This window comes from Papaver somniferum, chromosome 2, assembly GCF_003573695.1.
Source record: "Papaver somniferum cultivar HN1 chromosome 2, ASM357369v1, whole genome shotgun sequence".
Lineage (NCBI taxonomy): Eukaryota > Viridiplantae > Streptophyta > Magnoliopsida > Ranunculales > Papaveraceae > Papaver > Papaver somniferum.
In genome coordinates this window covers 27,601,570-27,625,298 of record NC_039359.1, presented here as the reverse complement: position 1 = coordinate 27,625,298, position 23,729 = coordinate 27,601,570, and the positions used below count along the sequence as shown (strand labels likewise).

The following is a 23,729-nucleotide window of genomic DNA, read 5'->3' as shown; positions in this document are numbered from 1 at the left end:
AATTTGTTATGCAGTCGAGAAAATGGTTGCATAATTCGTTATGCGTCTGCAGAATGTGTTATGCATCTTTTTTGGTGGCTGCATAATGGTTATGTAGTCAGTTTTCGAAACTTTTTCCTAAAATGATGATCACCTCCGATTTTTTCGTGGAAATCAAAAATTTGATATTGTTGTTTGTACTCGTTGCGTAGCTCTCTTTAAAACATTTCCAACGATATAATATTTGTAAAATTTCAAGGCGCGGTTTTTTAGATATGTTATATCCAAGTTGCGTTACCAATTATTGGGCGGACCGAGCGAAGCGAGAGAGGACCCTATATATGGTGACTTTGTGTCAATGTGAAGCGTGGCATTTTTTTTCTAATTAGACAAAAAATATTGGATTTGGTTCAACGATGAAAGGACGACACAGTCCCTCTTTAATTCTTTTCCTTCTTTAAACAGATGTAAATACCTGAAATGTTGAGGACATTTTTGTCAAAGGAAAAATAAAACAAAAACACGGGAATAGCTTAGAGGTCCTGGGGTCAAATCCCGACCATCTCCAAATTATCATTTTTTCCTCCCTTCTTCTTCTTCTTCTCTAATTTTCTATTCTTTCTAAGGTGCACACGGTACGGTTCGGCTCGGTTCTTGCCGAGGCCAAGTACCTGTACCTCCCTAGTCTCGGTTCCAAAATTTTGGACCGGTACCTGTACCTTGTGCCTCGGTTCCGGTATCAATCGGTACATGTACGGTTCCAGGCACGGTACTGGTTCTATTCGGTTCCTTTAATTGTCGTCATCGGAGGGGAAGGTATCGTCCTCCCTTGTAATAACAAAGACTCATATTCATTTCATGTTCTTAGTCCAAGCTAATGGAGGATGTTGGTGATTGATTTTAATCATTAGTTCCTTCATGATCGAGGAAAGACATCATTGAATCATCTGTATGTCTTATATTTTGCTGTATAAGGATTTGACGTCAATAGTGGGGATTGATGATTAGCTCCAATCACTTATTTCATCAATATTAGGACTTCGTTCCACAGACAGCTCCTTCGAATTCTTTTTGTTCTTGACATAATCTTAGCATAAGCTGCTGTTATCATTCGTCTGACATTTGTTTATGCTACATGGCCATTAATTGAATGGCTCTGTTGATCTTCTTGAGTTCTCAAGTCAGTTAACGCCTCTTTGTTGGGCTCATCATATCTCCAGGGATCCGTCTGGTGTTAACGGAAATCCTTCGTACTTCATTAGAAGGTGAGTTCGTCATGCAAAGCCCTTGCGACTGAGATTAGATTCCTTCTATATGTCAATTCATATGTTATTATATCGGTGATCGGTAATAAAACTCAATCAACCATTGCTCGGTACATTCGGTCCGGGACGACACGGAATTTGGATTGGACCGTGTACCTGTACCTCCCAGAGACCGGTACCTATTTTTTTGGACCGGTACCTGTACCCCTTCCTCGATTCGGTACAAAAACAGGTACGATTCCACCGGTTCCGGAACGGTCCGTCGGTCCGGCTCGGTTCCTGTGCACCCTTAATTCTTTCTACCAAACGGACAACAGCAAAAATCTCTCTCGATCCTTTCTTCTTCGTTTCATCTTCATCAAAATTCATACCCTAAATCTCCATTAATCTTTACTCAATTTAAACTTTAGAGTACAGAGTTCGGATTTGGTTGATTGAATATTCAATCTTCTCTAACCTGTAACCCTAAATTGAAAATTGGGTAAATTGGTTGAACCACCACCATCACCAAGTTCGTCCTCTGATTTCTAATCGAAGATTGGGTGAATTCGTTGAATTACTTCCACGTTGATTACTTTACAGAGAATCATCAACCATTTTTTCAGGAGATCCCAATTCACTTTTTTCTAATCGAAGATTGCAAACTTCAGACTTGGGTAAAATAATTCTGATCGAAGAACAATTTGAGGTAACATTAACGGGTCGCATATGATAATTTGGTTTAACTTTTACATTTTTAGATTAGGAGTCATTTGAATTTGAGTCCGACAAACCCTATTAATTTCTCCATTGATTCCTATGCAAGTTCAATATTATAAGCTCGTACTTGGTGACGAGTCTTTGTTGATTTTCAGTCAAAGACTACTTGCTGATTTTAATAAAAACGTATAAAACCTTAACTTGGTCCAACACAGGTCCACAGAGAGTGCCATAATCATCTAACTTGGTGTGATAGTAAGCGCTATAGAAAGTTATCCTTGTCCTGTTTGAAATGGCTTGAAATTTAAAACTTGAAGTCTTGAATTCACCCTTTCTGTTGGATGTAAATGGAGCTTTGAATGTTTCTTTAGCAGCGAAAGCTTCAACCATCATTGACCCATGACAACCATTCTCGGCGTCACCGATAGTGAACGTTAAGGTATAAAATTCGTTCGCAATTAGTCTTAGAACTTGAGAAATTGCACTCTCTCTTCCTGCAACAAGTTCAACTGCGGAAGATCCGGTAGGGACATTAAAGTGCTTAGCATCAATGTACTTGACAGATTTTAGCGATTCGATGATCCAACCAGGGAGAGGAGATATGAAACCAACCAGGGAGAGGAGATATTAAATCCTGCTGTTTTGGTGGAATAAGAACTCCTGTTGAGAAGTTTTCAGAAACATGAAGTCCATTTTCGATGTCACCGTTTTTAACCATGTTACCTGTCAAGAAAATTGTGGAGAATTTTCAGATAATTTAAAGAGAACTTTATTGCGCCCGGTAAAGTAGAACCACTAGCGGCTTGCATAAGCTAATCTTGTCTGGACATCTACTGCCTACAAAGATCAAGCTAGCTTTTTTAAGAGTTGAGAAGTTGTAACTTGAAAGTTGAATCTGTCTTTTAACTAGCTGTGTATGCATTACAGGTAAGTTTGAGTGGTTACTAGCAGTTGCAGTTTGTTGGAGATGGTGGCAGCGTTCATCTAGTGATAACCTTGATGCTTGTCTTGATGCTCTATACGAGAAGAGGTATTTGACCGTGTCTGTATTCTATCTTACCTGAAGTGCAAATGTTCAGAAACCTGTGTGGTTACATTGAAAATGATCTCATATTAGCCACCCTGCTCTAGATGTTAGACTACATAGCTCTCGGTAATGTTTTACTGTACCTCGATAGCTCCAGTCATATGCCTTTTACAATACAGTTTAAAGTGCACATCTTTTGATCCCTAATACTTTGTTCATACTTACAATCTGTTGTTGCAGTCTCTTTACTGTGGCCAAGATGAATTGACGTATATGTTTATTCGATTTAAAGCTAAAAACCTTTAGACAACCAACTTGATAGATGTAGCATGTAGTGTATGTGATCGTTTGTTGAGTTGAGTTGCCAGTTTGACATCTTTTTAGATCTCAAAACGTAGGGAATCTGAGTATCCAAGTTCAGGTTGGATATCTCGCAAGTCATAACATATAATCATAATATTTATGCTCCTGGGTTCTAAGTATTTCAAATCCAGCATGTTGCAATTTGATGGATCTCTGGTACTGGGATCCCTATATCCCTGAATTAGCTCGCTGCAAGAACAAGAACATTTATTTCATGTTCTGGATTCCCTGCAGGTGAAAATATTAACCAAGGCTTCCATAAATTTGGATACCGGGTGTGATAGTTTGAGGCTTAGTATGATGGGCATGCAAGGAGGAATGATATCGTAGGTTTCTACTTCAATTAAGGGGATCTTACAAGGTAAAGATACGCTAGATAATTTCTATTTCCTTTTTGGTGGCCCATGATTACATTGCTATAATTCTCCTGTAATCTTGGTTAATTTGTTTTTATTTCTTTTTCTCAGTGATTTATCAGATACCTGTTGTTGTGGGGTAGCTTTGTATGTGGCAGTTAGCTTATACACAAGAAAGACGAAAATTGCCTCTAACAGAATACCAACATTGTTTATTGCGTTAGCATCTTCTATTACTATTCTGGATGGTTTCATCAATTTCTCATCCAGGACGAAGTCCGAGACTTACTGACCTAGCTCGAGTACGAGACCAAACGGAGACTGATACTGAAAAAGAAAGGTGCCTGCATCGTGCTCAATATAGGGCAAAACAAGATTCAATTACTGAAGGCCAAAGGCAGGAGCACAATGAACGACGTCGTTTAGTTTCAGGTCTAAGGTTTGTATGTTTTCGGCCGGATGCCGGCAATACATATTGAGCAAATATTATTTTGTTAAAATTTAGTTTTACGTCAATTTTTTTTCGGTCGGCCGTCCCATCGTGGCAGCGGTCATCTAGTATCCCTGATGCATAACCCGTCATGCGGATGCATAATTCGTCATGCAGACATTTTTAATAATTTCATCTAATTATGGGTGTGACGGATCTAAAATTTAATTATGGGCCTGACAATGAAGAAATTATTTTTTTTGGGTCTCCGCCTAAATTCCCCAAAAAAATATCTCCTCTCCGTTTTCTTGTCTCCTTTACTTCTCGAATCTCAACCTCAGCTTATGAGAACCGAAAAAAAACCCGAACGAAACAGGTAAAAACAAGATCTCTCCTTCTCTTTCTGTCTCCTCGTTCCTCTCTCTCTCGACAGCTAGAATCACCGATTTTAGGTTTTCATCCCTTCGTTTTTCTTTTACGACTGTTATCTTTTCTTTCGATTTTGCTTGGGTTTTTGTCTCGTGATTTTTCTGAGATTTCCCTTGTAGGTTAATTGTTAAATTTTTTAATCTATGTGGTTCGTTTGTGTTTGTTGATGGAAACCTTAACTGGGTTATGATTTTTCATGTTTCTGTGCTTGTGGGTTTTGATTCGTGGATTGTAAAATTCTGAAGTGGTGGTGTGTTGTTGTGGTTGTTGTTAGGTGTGAAATATGGCGGGAAAAGGAGGAAAAGGGCTTTTGGCGGGAAAGACTACTGCGGCTAACAAAGACAAAGACAAGAAGAGACCAGTATCTAGGTCATCTCGTGCTGGACTGCAGGTAAAACCCTTTTTTTTTGTTTCTCTTCCTTTTTGGTTCTGATGGAACCACAATTAGTTCTATGTTTTGTTGTCAAGAGTTTCTGGACTCTTTGGAGTCTTTATAATCATGCAATGCCTGACAACTTCGCTTAGTTTGAAACTATAATCAGCTTGATCTGCTGGTACTCGGCTTTAAATTAGTATATCATGCATATACCAGATAAACTAGCAATAAGTCTACATCAGTGAAGCGAATTATTTGAATAGTTTGTGAAATTGGAGATATGTCTTTTGACATGTTGGACTTCAAGAATGTAAAGCTTATTTATTGGACTCGATTTGACATGTACAGCCTGACATCAGTGAAGCGAATTATTTGAATAGTTTGTGAAATTGGAGATATAAATGTCTTTTGACATGTTGGACTTCAAGAATGTAAAGCTTATTTGTTGGACTCAATTTGACATGTACAGCCTGACTATTGTATTACTTATACGTAGTTGTTCAACAAATTGAAGATGATTTAGAGGAATTTTGAATGATATTTGATATGGGTAGTGTTGAAGAACGCAAAATTTCTTAAAACTGTTTGAATTGTATTATTACATCGTTGCTGTCTTCGTGTTGTATTATAGTTGAGAGATTTTGATCATGTACATGCTAGGGTTCAGGTTCAGTCTATATCTCAATAACTAGTTATCTATACCCTGTTCTTTTCAAATGGAACACCTCTGCATTTGTGTTGCATCATAGTATTCGTGTACCTGGGTTTACTAGTTCTCATTTTGTATTTGATAATCTTTATGAGGTCGCTGTTAGCTTATCCACCGCCTATGGCTTTTTAAGCAAAATTTTACCACTTCAGTATGAAACTACAGCGTATTTTGTTATTAAGCTATAGTTACAAAGGAGCATCCGTTTTGTTAACTCTTGGTGATGGAAGTTCTGTCCTTTATGACCGTTTAGACTAGGAAAGACCAAGAGATTGATTCCGTAGAACAACTTATTGTGGGGTGACTGGTTTTTAATTTTAGTAAATACATGATGTGTTTTGGGGTGCCTGAACATCCTATTGTGGCATATGTGATCCATTTTTAGGTATATGTCCCGTCAAAAGACCTTATTCCCCAGATTTACATTAGAATTCTTTTACTAGGGGGAAAGCTAGAAGTTCCATTTCCTGATTTAGGCAAGAAAATAAAAGAAGACCTTGAACATAAGTTAGCATTGTAAAACTATGTCGTCAAAGGAATATAATTTGCATTCCTACTCAGCAATTGCTTAGTTCTGTTACTTTCCTTGTTTTGTTGCTGTTTATTATGAATATGACCATAATTCCTTCGAGTATCTTAAAACTTCATCAGAGTTCTGTAGTATTGCTGAAATCATTGTTCTGCCAGTGAGGGAAACCTTACCTGTTATAATCTTTCCTCATGTCGTAGGATTTTCCTGGAATTTTCACGAGTTTATTATACCGCGCTCGTTATGTTCTTAATGCACTGTTGTATATGCATGTTCATCTTTATTTGTAAGCTTCTATTACAACTATGTTGCAAATATTTAACAATTTTGTGCAACAGTGTTTGTCCATGGAGGATGATAAGATCCTCAGCTACAACGATGTTGTATTGAGAAGATCAGATTTGGGGATCCTCAGGGGTCAGGAATTCCTAAATGACCGTATCATTGAGTTCTATTTCAGTTATCTTGATTCTGGTTGTTCCTCTCAAGACATCTTGCTAGTTCCACCTTCTATCTCATTTTGGATTATGAACTGCCCATTTCCAGACAGCCTCAAAGATTTCGTTGAACCTCTTAAACTGCCTGAGAAGAGAGTAGTAATCTTTTCAATCAACAATAATACAGATGTCTCCCTAGCTCAGGGTGGTACCCACTGGAGCTTACTTGCGTACGAGAAGAATTCCAAAGTATTTGTACACCACGATAGCATGGGAAATTCTAATCAGAGATATGCTAAGAAACTTTACAGAGATGTTGTGGGATTTATGGGTGATTCCGAATCAGGGTCTTCAGAAATTAGCCTTTCGGAGTGTCCAATTATGCCACAACAGATGAATGGTTATGATTGTGGTTTATATGTTACTGCAATTGCAAAACTCATATGCGATTGGTATAAAAATGGTGGTTCCACAAATAATGAAGAGTTGTGGTTTTCTGCTTTGAAGGAAGTTAAACCGCAGATGGTATCTAACATGAGAAGTGATATACTAATGCTTATTCAGGATTTGATGGTCAAGAAATGAGTTTCTTGGAATTCTTTGGATGGAGCATCAAAAGCAAACCATATCAGTATACTGACGGTAAAGTTGTCGAGTGTTGATTCCTTGAGGCAAGGTCACAAATAAAGCATGGAGGTAATATCTTATGGTGCGAATGAGAATGTAGAGAAGGTTTGTTGCCCTAACAAACAACTGCTGACATAAATCCATAACGCCTCAATGTTTTACATAATTACAAACTATACAGTATCTGGTTTGTCGGAAATCATTTTTTTTCAACTGCTACTGTGAATTGAATTTAAATTTCAACTCTCCCATCTTGCTCCCCTAAAGGCTAAACCTTTCTTTTTTTTATTGTGGGCTTTTCTTTTGGCTGCTTCTATGTACCTGAAACTGGCAACTTTGACAATGATACTACCCGAGAAAAACCATGACAACATCTCTATCCTTCGAGCTCTGAGGATCGGGTGACTAAACGGGTTAACTCAGTTTCTATTGTTTTCCTTTTTCTAAATGTTTGAACTGAGAATCTGTAACATCTAATCATAGGATTTTGGTTTCATGTTTATTGTCTTACAATCTTAATCTTTTTATTTAGTTCTCATTAACAGTCTCATTATTTTCTCATTCATTCTTGTTTCTCTTTGATGGCTTTTTAATTCATTTCTGATTCCCCTTTTATGTGATTGATATTATGATTATTCTCTAACGGCTTTTGCATCTTTTGTTGTTGTGATCATAGTTTTTGCTGAGTATATTAACAAAGTTTTTGCTTAAGGGCTCAAACATGAATGTAATCATTGCTTTTGCTAATGGTGCTGTGTTGATGAAGTCTTGGATCGGTTCAACTCATTAGAACTGGGTAGTAACTCATCACGCCTTTCAAATTTTTCAAAACCCACAAAGTCAGCTGCATGCAGTTGTTCTGTTTCCTTATTTTGTTTCTATCGTTCACTGTTTCCAGCTATCATTCTTCACATTCTAAGAAGGATTCTAAATATTTTCGTTACCTTACTTATTGGCCTAGAAATCATCCGCAATTACATAATAAGATTATCTATAATCAAGCATATCTCCACAGTCTTATTATTGGTTATTCTCATAACCCTAGCTTTCATAACAACCCTCTCCTCAAAATTCTTCTCTGTGAGTGTTCTTTTCATTGTTGTGAGGAATACCTTTACCAAGAGCATTACGTTATGGAGGAAGCTCAATCTAGTCAAGTTGTGGATTTAGTCAATAAGTTCAAGCAAGCTACCCTAGAATTGGGAGATGTCAATGAAGTTGCTGCTATCAAAAACAACAAGGAAGAAGAAGATAAGGATGAATGTGAAGCCAGCGCTATTGGCAAAATCATCATCAAAGGAAGAATGAGTTATGACATGGTTGAAAAAGGCATCACTTTCACATGGCCTTTCCTCACTCCGGAGAATTTAAATATTATAGAGGTTGAACCAAATTTAATGATTTTCAAGTTTAATCACTGGGAGCTTCTCAACAAAGTAATCGATGAACGACCTTGGAGTATCAACAAGCACCTACTGGTTATTCATGAGTATATTCCAGGAATGGTTTACATAGAGAAACATTGATGTTTTCAGCTTTTTTGGATTCAACTCAAGTACTTATTACCAGAGCATATGAATGTCACCTCAGTCACTAAAATTGGTCAAGTTATGTGTGAAGTTGTAGCTATAGAACCAAAAGATGCAATCCCTATTGGTGGAATTCATGTGAAAGTCTGTATCAATGTCGATCTTTCAATGCCTTTAAGAAGGGGTGTGAAATGTTCTACCAATGCGGGAGTTACTAAGTGGCAACAATTCTTCTTCGAGCGTCAACCCAAAAGTATATGTACTGAGTGTTACATAATTAATCACTCAAAAGCTGTTTGCAAAGATGCTGCAATATTCTTGAAGAAAGCTCATGAGAAGCCTTATTTTGTTGGAAAGAACATTCGTAAGAACATATCAATTGTAGCTGCAAATAATGATTATGTTTCTATTAAGACTCCTGCACCGAAGAAGAATCAGAAAAAGTTTGTCAAATCGAATGTCTTTATCCCTCCAAAAGATGGTGAAATTATCAACTTGGACTCTCTGCTTAAAGATGAAGAAGTTTTTCCCGAAGAAGATAGCAGACTTGGCAAACGTCACAGGGTTGGTGAGGCTACATCCAATATTCCTCTTTCATCCGAGACTTCCTCACACAGCAACATTATGATTCCATTCTCTGCCCCAACAAATGCTCAAGTGATCACAACTGGAGATAGTCAAATGTTGCATTCACACAAGGGGATCAGGTTTTAATCTTACTCCTTTCTCTCATTATTCTTTCATTAGTTTCTCAATTAAGTATTTTTAGCTCACATACGTTTTTGGTTTCAACATCTGCATTTATTAGTTTTTTTCTGACTTTAATTAGTTTTAGCTCGCACTTCCATTATCTTAGTTTTTTTCTGTTTCATTTTTGTGCATGCATTTATTTCCATAATAGGGGTTACGTCGAATCTTCACACTGTTTTGGTGACAGGTTCTTGTTTTGCTACTTTTTTTATTTGCTTCTTTTAAAGTACAAGTACCATTCAAATAACACTATGAAGCTAATATCTTGGAATGTTCAAGGTCTTAAGACCACTGCCACCAGAGATTACCTGTCTGATCTAATTAGAATTCAGAACTCAGACATAATCTTTCTTTGTTAGAGAAAAATTCCTAAAGATAAAAGTCGACCACTCATATCTCATTTTCAATATCCTAATCAAACTTTTATCGAACCTATAGGTTTATCTGGGGGTTACTCATTCTTTGGAAAGATGGCTTCACTTGTGAGATTTATGATTCTAGCTACAACATGTTTAATCTTATTGTTCAACATGATCCTAGTCGCCCTGAATATCTGCTTACTTGTATGTATGGTTACCCTGACTTTTGATAGGAAACAAGAATAGTAGAACTACATTGAAAAAATAAGTAGAAACCATAGCGGTCCTTGGATTCTAATTGGTGACTTAAATTTTCATCTTCATGATGATAATACAAGAGTTTCCTCCTCTTCTGATGGGTTTGTCGGTAATATTGTCAATATTTGTGGTCTAGAGGACATTGTTTATGAAGGTAAAGACTACACTTGGTCTAATAACAACTTAGGAACTGGGATTATAAGGTCTAGGATAGACATAACTTTAGGAAATGTTAACTGGAATTTAAGTCATCCTAATTCTAAAGTTATGCATTTAACTCAGGTTGGGAGTGATCGCACTCCTATAACGCTTTTATCTGATGCTAGTTTACCTAACTGTTGGAAGCCATTTAAGTTTTTCCTTACTTGGTTAAATGATGCTACCTGCACTTCTTTTATTGAAAAATCTTGGACCATAGACATCACAGGTTCTCCAGGATATCAGCTTGTTAATAAGCTTCATTCAGCTAGAAAAAAGCTTTCTTTATGGAGCAAGAATCATTTTGGTAATATCAATCAAAAAGTGGATGAGTTACAACAACAACTTGATGTTTTACAAGCTCAACCTCCTACAGATCATAACCACAATCAGATTCTGAGTGTCAGCAAGGATCTTCAGAAATGGCACAAGAACAAGAGTGACTTTTATCTTCAAAAATCCAGGGATCAGTTTATTAAAGACATGGACAATAACAGTAAGTATTTTCATACTAAGATCAACAAAAGAAGAATGTGGAACAACATTGATTCTTTGCAGGATCATAACAACAATTGGCTACACACAAGACAAGATATTTCAGAGCATCTTACTTCCCATTTTAAGGAAATAAGTACTTCAATTTCTTTCAGCCTCAATGAAGAACTTTTCATAATACTTCTTTCTATTATTACTGATGAAGATAACATTCAACTCACAGCTATTCCTTCACATCAAGAGATCCATCATACTCTTAAAAGTATGGAAAACTGAAGTGCTCCAGGTCCAGAGGGTTTTCAGGCAGGATTCTACAAGAGCCAGTGGAACATTGTTGGAGTTGATGTCTGTCAGATGGTTATTAGGTTTTTTCAAACAAAGCATATCCGGAGACAAATCAACAAAACCTACATTTCTCTTATCTCTAAAAAGAAAAAGCCTTCTTGTGCTGCAGATTACAGGCCAATTGGGATATGTAATACTTCTTACAAGATAATACCAAAGCTTATTGTTCAAAGACCTAAGCCTTTAATGGAGAAAATCATTTCTCCTTATCAAGCATCATATGTCTCTGGAAGGCTTATAAGTGATAATACTGTCATTGCTCAAGACATAATACATTATATGAAAAAGAAAAGAGGGCAAATAGGATGGATGGCTTTAAAGTTGGACATGTCTAAAGCCTTTGACAGACTTGAGTGGGATTTCTTGATTAAAGTTCTCAAGTATTTTGGCTTCAGTGATGATTTCTGTGCTCTTATTTATCAATGTATTAGCACTACTTCTCTTTCTGTTATGCTTAATGGATCTCCTTGTGAAGAATTTCAACCTACAAGAGGGATCAGACAAGGTGACCCTTTGTCACCTTATTTATTCATTCTTGCAATAGAATTTTTGTCTAGACATCTCTCCAATGCACAACAGAACAACTCCATTAAAGGTATTAAAGTGGCTGCTGGTTCTCCGGCCATTAATCATTTTCTTTTTGCAGATGACTGCTTGATTTTCACTCAAGCTAATATCACTTCAGCTAACAATCTTTTGGATCTTCTTCACAACTTCAGCACTCAATCAGGTCAAGTCATAAACTTTGATAAGTCTTCCATACATCTCAGCAAGAAAACTAATCCTGCAATGGTAGATTCAATCACACAGCTAATGGGTGTCAAACCTATGAGTTCTAAGGAAAGATATATTGGTTCTCCACTGCTACTGGGTCATTCAAAGCAAGAGGCTTTTAAGGCCATTGAAGACAACTTCATGAGCAGATACTCCAACTTGGTCTTCTACATTTCTTACTCAACATGGCAGGTCTACCATGATCAAACATGTCCTCAACTCAGTACCAATTTATCAAATGGGCACTTTCAAATTACCTGCACAGCTCATCAACAAGTTAACCACTATTCAAAGAAGATTTTTCTGGGGACATAATTCAAATAGGGTCTCCAATCCAATAGCTTGGCACAAAGTCTGTATACCTAAATACTTTGGTGGTTTAGCTTTTAGAGACCTTGAGAAGCTAAATTTGGCTCTTCTTACAAAGCTGGCTTGGAGATTGTGTAATGAAGATGATGCTCTCTGGACTAATATCATATGAAGCAAATACTTTAAAAATGGAGATATTCTACATCAAAATTTGAAGGATGGCAATGGCTCATATACTTGGAATGGAATTTTCAAAGGCATTCAGGTGGTAAAGCAAAACTACTTCATGGAAGTTAATAACGGTAAGAAAACCAAAATTTGGTTAGATAGATGGATTCCAGGTATGAGTACTCCTCCTGTTCCAATCAATGATTTCTTCAGATTTTATCAGAATGTTGAAAAGCTTATACTTCCTGAAACTGACATATGGAATGCGGATTTGCTCTACAAACTTTTTGATAACAACACTGCCCAGAAAATTATGAGTATTTTTATTGATATTTCAAAAGAAGATACAATGATTTGGATGCCAGCTAGAGATGGTAAGTTTTCTATGAAAAGCACATACAAACAACTTACTATGACTACTTCAGTTGCTCAAGTTAATGGCAGAGACATTCAAAACAAGGTCTGGAAATCACTGTGGAAAACTAGTAATGCTCATAGAATTAAATTGTTTTCCTGGAAATGCATCAGAGAATTGCATAATACCAGATATAAGTTTTCCATCTATAATGAGCACATTCCTCCTCATTGTGCTATCTGTGGAGGGAGTGAAGAAACCATAGAACATTTAATCTTTGAATGTGATCATGCCAAGAAAATCTGGAGGCTTTCAAATGTGGATATTGAAACAGTTAGAAAGCTGGTTCTTAGATGACAAACTATATAAGGATAGACTAAAGCTCTATACTCCGATGGTAAACCTGGGTTATTTGGAAGGATAGGTGTGATGCTGTTTTTCAGGGAGTCTCTCTAAACCCTGTTAGCTCCATGCACAAAATAATTTATCATCTGCATTCTCATGTACATGAATCTTTAAGAAACAACATTAATCTGAATGTTGGTTTAATTTCTCAATGGAAACCACCATTAAATGACATTTTTAAGTTTAATGTTGATGCCTCATTCTGTCATATTACTAAAACACTTGGAACTTGTGTTGTGTTGCGCACAGGTGCAGAAAGCTGTGAAGGAATCAAAGAAAGCTTCTCAGATGGAGTTTTGAGTCCAGAAGCTGGGGAGTGCATGGCCATACGTGAAGCTTTAACATGGGCAAAGGATAAGCAAATGTTCAAGATTCATATAAAAACTGATGCATAACTAGTTATTCAGTCCATTACAGATGACGTTCTTCTCATACAGTGGGAGATTAGAAACATCTTAAGAGAAATAAAACAATTAAGTTTAAGTTTTCAGCATTGTGCTTTTTCTTATGTTAGTAGGAGAGATAATCAGGTTGCAGATGCAGTCGCTAAATCTGTTAGAAGTACTGCTGTAAATATCAGTATCTCTAATAATTTTCCTTCTGATTTTTGTAGTCTCCTGGCAAGAAACAACCACTTTCAAAACAATTAATACAATCATTTCCTTTATAAAAAAAATGGCAACTTTGACTGGTAGTAAGTTTGATTCAGTAAACAAACTTGACTAGTTTAGGTGGGAAATATGAGACCCCACCACAGTATATTTGGTCCCGCATGCCACTGTCATTCTGTGATAGAGGTATTTGGAGATATGAATTTGGATCGGAACAGAAGAAAAAATCATTGTGCATAGATTCTAGTTAAGTTGTGATAATTGATTGTCTTTAGTGGGTGGGAGGTTGGGAAGAATCAATTTATCAAGATCAATAATTCATTTCTATTTTTTAATTGATTTATCACTATTTATAATTCAACCGTACCCCCTCTCTCACTAGCTTAGGACTCGCATTGCGGTTCTCAAAAGACCATACCATTACCAAGTGATCTACATGATTACAAATAGAAGCCTTGGAAAGTATAACTATTGTTTAGTATAGCCGCGGAGAGGCACCACATAATGCAACTTGTATGCATGTTTAACACATGACTGGGAGACCAGACTGTGTAAGTTGCTTCCATGTTACGAAATGCACCTTGAACCACAAACGTTAGGCAATCACGTCATAATCAAGAAACAAAGGATGCATAAGACAATTAAAAAGCCGAGACTGGGAGAGGATGATATGAGAACAAATCAACACTAGTGGTGTCGAGTCATTAACGACTCATTAAAGTAAGTTGTAACTTAATGTGGGGACCAAGACAAATGGAAGAAGTTAGCATGGGACCACATAAGTAAGTTTTTTTTTTTTTTTTTTTTTTGCTAAACAAGAAAGGAGTGAGTTAGTGGGTTCCACGTACAATAATCCCATCTCATGAGTGAATGAATGTTGCAACATCAGCTGAAATTTTTACCTTTTCATGCCAACACATCCTGCCACCAGCAGTAGACGAGCCGTCAAAACACCAGCTGATTGACACATGTCTAGTAGCAGTAGTTAGGTACTATCACAAATAACCATTACACTCCTGAGCCTCCTCACTGCTTCGGCCAATCACTTTATCAAGGCCTCCATGATCGTGTTGCATCTGTTTCTGCTACCTTCTGGTCTATGTTCTTTCATAAGTTTTTGGAATGCAGTTGATTCGAATTCTCACGAGATTTTTCGGATTTGAAACTTTTAATCCGCTCATTATGTATGTGTTGAGGTTCAAGTTGTACATTATCTATATTTTAGCTAAAATTATAGTTAAAACAGCAATAACGTTAATAGTGCAGGATATTATCTAAATTGGCTGTGAAAATGGATCGCCAATTGTCCTTCGACATGTTGAACTTTAGCGTAATTTAGATTTTAGTGACATGCACAACCCAACTTGTTTCTTTCCCATACGTAGTGGTTCAATGAATTTAAGATGATTTAGAGAGGAATGTTAGATGAAATTTGGTACGGGTTTGGTTAAAAATCTGTCATTGCTGTTAAATATTTCTTCTGCTTTTCTTGTTGTCAATTGTGTGATATCTAAAACTTTTTGGTCATCTTAAATTATTCTTCAACAAACTGTCTAAAACCTACTTTTGTTTTCAAATTTCACACTTATGGTCGTGAATAATATGATATCTTTGCAGGTTTGTGTATATTGTTAATACCAATATTGTTAGTTAATATATTGTATCTCTTCAGTTTATCCATGGCTTTAGGCTGTTTAAGCAAATAATTACCACCTCGAGATTAATCACACTGTATCTTGTGTTAGTTTTTTTCTTTTGGGTATGAAGAAGCATTTGATTGGTAAACCTTTAGTCTTTATGCAAATCGTGTATGTTGCAGCTTATAGACATTTGGGATTTGTGGCTAATCCTGTTGTGATGTCTGTTTGTTGTAAGTGATTTGGAACCCATCTCGCATAATTTGTTTTTAGTAATGTCGATATATAGCTTTTGTTTTGTTTTTGTATATTTTGAAAATGTTTATATGTCAACAGAGAAACGGTGCTTGTTGGTCTTCTTTTTTCTATGCTTTCAATTGTTCTTTTTAAAAGAAATTAAGTGGTCCACATAAGTTAGTTGATAGGATCTGGAAGCAATGTTGGGTCTATGGAAAGAGCACAAAAGATACCCTTGTAAAATTCATTTTGGTTGTTGCTTGGTAAAAATAGCCTAGGGAGCTGTAAACCAAGTGACATCTGTTGCTTTATAAAGTGCTTATTTATGTTCTTTTCCCATCTTTGGAATCTTTGATATATTAAGTAAAGTTTTTTGTTTAAATTTGAGCTAGGCTTTAATGTCCCCTTTTTGATCTCTTTGCATCTGCGGTGCTGAAAGTATATAGAAAATGCTTCATGTTGTTGGTCTCTGACAAGTATTTAACTTTCATTGTCTTGATGTGCTTAGTGTTGTGTTTCGTTCGAACAGTAGGAAGTCAAATCTTTTTGAGCTCCATTCCTGATTTTTTACTTTTGATCCATTAGATTATTTAAAATTTATCGTTTTGAGTCCCTCAAAGTTTGTAGTAACAGCTTTCAGATTTTGTTTCCCCGGCTATTATTATCTGGTATTCTGGTTAAAATTCTTCTTCTTTTATGTATATGTAAAATGTTCAGATTCCAGTTGAGTTTTTGTGTTAGAGCACTGCTCGGTCGAACCCGCAAGCGTTGCTATCTCAAGATTGTTTGTCAAGTTTAGTTGCCAAAACTATAAGTCTTGATTTCTAGTCTAATTATAGCTAAGTCTCGGACTAGGATAGTAAGTGTAGTTGAGCACTAGACTCCACGACGTTCATCATGAAAATACGAAGAACTACTCAAGGAACTGGTGGATCTTCATCGACAAAAAGGTATGTGGAGACTTGAACTTATCTATCACTCAAAAGTTTATCTATTCTATCTCCTATCTTGAGACAAAAGTCGTATTGCTATATAGAGTTCGATTATACGCATTTGCTATTTCGAGTCGAGTTTATCTCGCTTACCTATTTCTCGAAATATGTGTTAGTAAGCTTTCGCTTTGGCCAAGTTCTTCTTTACTCGTGACGAAAGTCACGTTGATTGTTTCAATCTCTTGAAAATCGCTTTGATGAAAAATAGTGTATGAATAACCACTATATAACATCCTCTAATAATGATTGAATGAGAGTTTCGAATATATAACCTTGAATGGATATAAACATTGTATGTGAACTCGTACTTGTGTAAGTCCAAAATCTTTGAACTAAAGTATGCATACTTTACTGGTTTAGGATGTCCGGAGCTAAGTCCGCATACCCGTACGCATACTTCCGGAAGTTCACATCCCGTGAATTTCCGTTGGAGTTTGTGAACTAAAAACAAGCTCAATCCGGGTACTTAAGTATCTGTACCGATATGCGTACTTAAGTGGGTTATTTTCTAAAAACGGTTTATTCGTGAACTAAGACATATATAATCTAAGGAATGCAATCTTTGCAAACCATGGCTACAATGTTCATGAATTGATTCGAGTGAATCAAAATCTTTTTTTCTTAGATTGTGTTTTATATACTTCTATGAGATCTAAGCAATTGAACAATTCTCTAACTAGTTCTTTTGAGTCATTTGAACTAGTTATGGTGAAGATGAATAAGGTTGATATGAAAGTTCTCATATGGCTAACCATTGGTTAACTATTGTTGAACCAACTAGGTGTACACGTTTATGTACGGTTACTCAAATCTAAATGAAGTTACATTTCATTTGTGTATTACAAGCTAAGTTCGATCTAACGGTTGAAAGATATTAGCTTGAATCTAATCAGGTTTTCATCTAACGGTGAATATTGAATGCTTTGTTACCAAGGTAACTTAGATTGCAAACCCTGATTTGGAAACTATATAAAGGAAAACTCTAGCAATTGGGAATCCAAATCCCCACACCTTCTGTGTGATACTAGTCGTATAAGCTAGAGTCGATTCTCCTTTAACCTTAGGTTTCTATCGAGACCCTGTAGGTTAACGACTTGAAGAATTCATTGGGATTGTGAAGCCAGACCCAACTATTTTCTATGTAGTTACGTGATCTGATCTTGGTGTTTCTATCGTATTTGAGTACAATCGTAAGATTGGCTTGAGATTGATTTCTCCGATAGGCAAGATAGTAAAGTAGTCACAAACACCTTTGTCTCATCGTTTGTGATTCCACAATATCTTGTTTCGCTAGTCGATTAAGATTATTGTGAGGTGATTGATATTTCTAGGCTGTTCTTCGGGAATATAAGTCCGGTATATCAATTGGTTCCTGTTCACCTTGATTTATCAAAAGACGGAATAAAACTTGTAGGTATTTCAGTGGGAGACAAATTTATCTATTTCTGTAGACTTTTCTGTGTGATACAGATTTATTTATTAAAGTCTTCGACTTTGGGTCTGGGTGAGATCAACTAAGGGAACCAAGTGTGTAATATCATGCTGGGATCAGAGACGTAAGGAGCGCAACTGTACCTTGGATCAGTGTGAGATTGTTTGGGGTTCAACTACAGTCCAGACCGAAGTTAGTTTGTAGTAGGCTAGTGTCTGTAGCGGCTTAATACAGTGTTTGTTCAATCTGGACTAGGTCCCAGGGTTTTTCTGCATTTGAGGTTTCCTCGTTAACAAAACTTCTAGTGTTTGTGTTATTTCTTTTCCGCATTATATTTTCTTATATAATTGAAATATCATAGGTTGTGCGTTGTATCGATCAATTGATAAATCCAACCTTTGGTTGTTGATTGAAATTGATTGATCCTTGAACATTGGTCTTTTGTACCGTTCAAGTTATTTTTCTTGTGTTCAATCAGATTCGCTGATTTCTATTTGCTTGAGTTGGGACTGAATCGAGAAATTGAGATATAACTCTTTGATATACTTTTTATTGAGATTGAATCTGACTATCTAATTGATTCTCTTAAAAGTATATTGGAGTTAGTCCATACAGATTGCTAAGCGAAATATTGGGTGAGGTTATTAGACCCCCACTTTTTCAATTGGTATCAGAGCAGGCAAATACGTTTAAGACCTCATAAGTCTGTGTTTGTAGCAATCTGACTCTGTGGACGAAAGATCATCTCTTGCATTTACGCACACCAAAATGTCTTCCAAAGCTTTTAATTATGCCAAATGTCTTGGATTGCCTCAATGGATAACTCCTTAGTTGATTCTTCTGAATCCCGAGGTAGAAAGGTTGTTTTATCAAATTTTGATAACATCCCCTCAAATGAGACATTTGACACTCTGTCAAAAGCTGAAATGGATATCACCAGAATCTCAAAAAAATCCACTGAGTCTATTGATTTTCAAAATCATGCTCAGCTCATTGATGAATTTTAAAGGTCTCTTGATCGAGAACGAGAACTCTATAGTATCATTGAGGTGCCTTCTCCAACAATATCGAAAAACTAATTCACGAAACTACTCTACAACGTGAAAAGATTAGTGTTCTTGAGAATATTGTTAAAGAAGACTCAATTAGATAAAAACGTTTATCGAGACGCATTCATCTGATCTAAACAGATTTCGTGTTGAAAAAGAGAAACTGGATGCGTTCCTTGTTATATACCAAGAACTGTGCAAATCCTTGAAAAAGGAAAACTCTATTTTAGTGAGAAATCCTTCTGTACCGAATACTAATTCTCAGTCAGAATTACAGTACATGAAGAAATATTCTTCGAAGGAAGTCCCTGCTAAGAAATGTGTTCATAACTTGCAAACTTCTAATAAGGATATGAAGTTAAAACAGGTTCTTTCCAATGTGTCTCTTCCACGAACCTGTTCCTTTTGTGTGAAAAGAAATCACTATGTTCATCATTGTTTTTCTAGAAAGAAACAGATTTCTGATCTTCAAAATCTACTTCTTTTCACTGTCGATAGAGTAAATTCTGTAATGACCACTACAATGGATTTCATCCCTGCAGAAAAACAAGATTCTCATAAATTGGATTTCAATGGTCAATGTCTCGAAATCCCCACAGGAATCGTGTTCCTCTGAATGGTGCAAATTCTTACACCACAAAAATACACATTCCCAGTATTTATGAGAATAAGTCTGGTAAATCTAAGTCTAGATGGTGGAGACATGTCTCTTCTAATTCTCTGGAACCAATTTCGAGAGGTCCTAGACTTAATCCTCAGAAAAATATTTCTGATGGATCACCTGACAAGGTTATGTTGAATTCTTATGGAATAAAAAATAACGGAAGGAAGGTAAGAAATACCAGGTTCAAACCTTCAGATAGAATGTACAACTCATCTCTCAATACTCATAGTGGGATTATATCTCACTTGACTGTCTAATCGTATGAAATTTTATTCTTGTATCTAACTTGAGAGATGCAAGAATATCTTTTGGGAGATACTTAAGTCTACTGTAGTTTTCCATTTGTATGTTTGACTATGCTGTTTTTTTTTTTGATGTGAAAGTAGAGTCACTTGACTCCTTGTTGCTATGTATATCATTCTTATGCTCTGATTAACTTTATAATCATTGAGTCATGATGATGTGTAATATTTGAAAACAGAGGTATTTTGTTCTGATTATTTTCAACCAGTCCATGAACGTTCGGGTCTCTCTTGGGAGTTTAGGGTTTCCACAACAAGGGTGTCACTATCTTGCTTGAAAACATATATATATATATCTTATATTGTTTTTCCTTCCCTAATAATAAAAAAAAAGTATTGAAAACTGCTTAAGACCTCAAGAAGTTGTGAATCTTGAAATGGAAGAAGACTGTAAGGGATGCGATTCTGATCAAGATCTTGTCCTGAAAAGGATGATTGAAAGGAAATAGTACAACTCATAGATTGGAGAATCTGTCAAGGATTTAATTCTTTTTCAGAATGACTCTAGGGTCGAGTTTGCAAATCTTCAACTGCAAATAAATTAGCTTATTGATGGTCAGGACAAAATCCTTGATAATCAACATACATTGATCAGAAATCAGAAGAAGCTCATCATGGACTGTGTCAAAGCTAGGCATCTTGCCCGCATTGTGACCGAAAAGTTAATGTTCTCACTCATGAACATGGGGTGTCTACTGTCAAAAGAATCAAGGATATCAGTGACACCTTTTATGATGGACCCTTTCAAAGGTATGATGTTATCAAAGAAACTTGATTCTTATTTTGTCTAGGAAACTTCTTATGAGAATTTATTCTTGTGTTTTTTAAAAAGGATTACTAGGGTTTGGAATAGCCATTATTGTGATTACACATAACTATGTCCAACGTTTTCATCTTCAATGTTTTTAGATTTATTTATTTAAATTCTAAAGTTTGTATGGAAGTTGATTTTGCAGCATTAATCTTTATGATTTTATATATTACAACTTTTTATGGGATATGTGTGTTTGCGTCCGTAAACTATGAATGTCCTATACGTGGTGAAAAGTTAAGTCCTTCATATGTCGATATGCAACTATTGATAAAAGATTGAATGAACTTTTGACAAAGAAAAGATAAGCCTATTATGTCATTATGCAAATATTGATGGAAGATAGGATGAGATTTTGTTTATAAAGATTAAGTCTATTGTACGTCATTGTGCAAATAGTGATGAAGAATAGAATGAGTCTTTGTTTATTCCGCAGTATTGATCTTCCCTGATCCACATTTTTATGTACATACTGTGCGGCTCCGTAAGTTTTCTTATGTGAGCATTTCCGATTGAATTAATCATGGGTTCTCTTGTGGTTAATTTAGTTGAGATTTTTGGATACAAATTCATATTCTTATGTGATTTGGTAATGTCCAAAGAAATCCTTTTTTTCTTGTGAAAGTAAGGTCGTTCTTGTTGTTCTTTCGGGAATGACATTTTATGGAGGAGAGTTTTTAATTGAACTTGTGCTTAATTGCCAAATCTTTGTGGGGAGTGCGGCTGTGGAATATTATAGGGGTTATCTTGTATCTTTATAAACTCCTTGATGAATGCATTTAGTTTCGGCTATATGATTGCATCTAAAAATTTGATGTGTACTTTCTTTTTGTCATGAAGTGTCTCTATGGAAATTTCATTAAGATCCCACTAGTTTTCGTACCTTTGCCAATTTTATTGACAAAAAGGGGGAGAATTAATGTGTAGTTCACACTACAAATACATATGGTTTTCAGATCATTATGTAAGGGGGAGTGGTTTTCATGTGAGAAGAAGTATTGACTAAAGGGGAGTGATAAATATCACCATAGTATTGTTGTCGAATTTGTGATACAATTGAACTTTGATGCTGTGTAATAATAATATGACACTGTGTAACAATTATTGAGAGATTTTGTTTTCTCATTGTTATGGCTACGGATCTTCAACAACGGTGATGCTGATTTGAATATCTTTGGAACCATTGGAGTACTTGAAAGTGGCGAATATTTCGAGTAATGTTGAAGAACCAAGGAGATCATGCATGTGGAAGAGAAGCTGCAAAGTTTATTTATTTCATATTCCATATGTATTGATAGTTTTGTCATTAAAATTGAGAAAGGGGGACATTTTTAGAGCACTGCTCGGTCGAACTCACAAGAGTTGCTATCTCAATCTTGTTTGTCAAGTTTAGTTGCCGAAACTATAAGTCTTGATTTCTAGTCTACTTATGGATAAGTCTCGGACTAGGATAGTAAGTGTAGTTGATCTCTAGACTCCACAACGTTCATCATGCAAAGATGAAGAACTACTCAAGGAGCTGGTGGATCTTCATCGACAAAAAGGTATGTGGATACTTGAACTTATCTATCACTCAAAAGTCTATCTATTCTATCTCCTATCTTGAGACAAAAGTCGTATTGCTATATATACTTCGATTATACACATTTGCTATTTCGAGCCGAGTTTATCTCGCTTACCTATTTCTCAAAATATGTGTTAGTAAGCTTTCACTTTGGCCAAGTTCGTCTTTACTTGTGACGAAAGTCATGTTGATTGTTTCAATCTCTTGAAAATCGTTTTGATGAAAAATAGTGTGTGAATAACCACTATATAACATCCTCTAAGAATGTTTCAATTATTGAAATGAGAGTTTAGAATATATAACCTTGAATGGAGATAAACATTGTATGTGAACTCATACTTGTGTAAGTCCAAAATCCTTGAACCAAAGTATGCGTACTTTACCGGTTTAGGATGTTCGGAGCTAAGTCGGCGTACTCATACGCGTACTGCCGGAAGTTCACATCCCGTGAATTTACGCTGGAGTTGGTGAACTAAAAAAAATCTCAATCTGGCTACTTAAGTATGCGTACTTAAGTGGGTTATTTTCTAGAAACGATTTATTCGTGAACTAAGACATATATAAACTAAGGAATGCAATCTTTGCAAACTGTGGCTATAATGTTCATGAATCGATTCGAGTGAATCAAAATCGTTTTTGATTCGATGGTGTCTGATATACTTCTATGATACCTAAGCTATTGAATAACTCTCTAACTAGTTCTTTTGAGTCATTTGAACTAGTTATGGTGAAGATGAATAAGGTTGATATGAAAGTGCTCATATGGCTAACCATTGGTTAACTATTATTGAACCAACTAGGTGTACACGTTTAGGTACGGTTACTCAAACTTAAATGAAGTTACATTTCATTTGTGTATAACAAGCTAAGTTCAATCTAACGGTTGAAAGATACTAGCTTGAATCTAATCAGGTTTTCATCTAACGGTGAATATTGAATGCTTTGTTACCAAGGTAACTTAGATTGCAAACCCTGATTTGGAGACTATATAAAGGAGAACTGTAGTAACTGGGAAACCGAATCGCCACACCTCCTGTGTGATACTAGTTGTATAAGATAGAGTCGATTCTCTTTTAACTTTAGGTTTCTATCGAGACCCTGTAGGTTAACGACTTGAAGACTTTGTTGGGATTGTGAAGCCCGTCCCAACTATTTTTTCTGTAGTTGTGTGATATGATCTTGTTGTTTCTATCATATTTGAGTACAATCGTAAGATTGGCTTGAGATTGATTTATCCGATAGGCAAGATAGTAAAGTAG

The 23,729-nt window shown here is 36.0% G+C and overlaps 1 protein-coding gene and 1 pseudogene across 4 annotated transcripts; one reads left to right on the top strand and one right to left on the bottom strand.

Annotated features, from left to right (window-relative positions):
- Window positions 1–1,574: 1,574 nt before the first annotated feature.
- On the top strand, window positions 1,575–7,787 carry LOC113347197 (NEDD8-specific protease 1-like). 4 transcript variants are annotated; one of them, XM_026590803.1, is made up of 6 exons: window positions 1,575–1,932; window positions 2,871–2,973; window positions 3,568–3,694; window positions 3,801–4,128; window positions 4,823–4,939; window positions 6,501–7,787. In XM_026590803.1, exons 5-6 carry the CDS (start codon window positions 4,832–4,834, stop codon window positions 7,182–7,184), a joined length of 792 nt encoding a protein of 263 aa, XP_026446588.1. In that variant the 5' UTR covers window positions 1,575–1,932; window positions 2,871–2,973; window positions 3,568–3,694; window positions 3,801–4,128; window positions 4,823–4,831; the 3' UTR covers window positions 7,185–7,787. The 4 variants fall into 4 exon arrangements, with proteins under 4 accessions (XP_026446588.1, XP_026446587.1, XP_026446589.1 ...); XM_026590802.1 differs by having other exon boundaries at window positions 3,801–4,495; XM_026590804.1 differs by lacking the exon at window positions 1,575–1,932 and adding an exon at window positions 2,558–2,724 and having other exon boundaries at window positions 3,801–4,495; window positions 6,501–7,776.
- LOC113350780 lies at window positions 1,944–3,131 on the bottom strand (annotated as a pseudogene).
- Window positions 7,788–23,729: the final 15,942 nt, after the last annotated feature.

What these genes read in the sequence shown, in the direction of transcription:
- LOC113347197 (XM_026590803.1), top strand. Translation starts at nt 4,832, where the DNA reads ATGGCGGGAAAAGGAGGAAAAGGGCTTTTGGCGGGAAAGACTACTGCG. An exon ending in CATCTCGTGCTGGACTGCAG is followed by an intron (nt 4,940 to 6,500) that starts GTAAAACCCTTT and finishes TTTGTGCAACAG; the next exon opens with TGTTTGTCCATGGAGGATGA.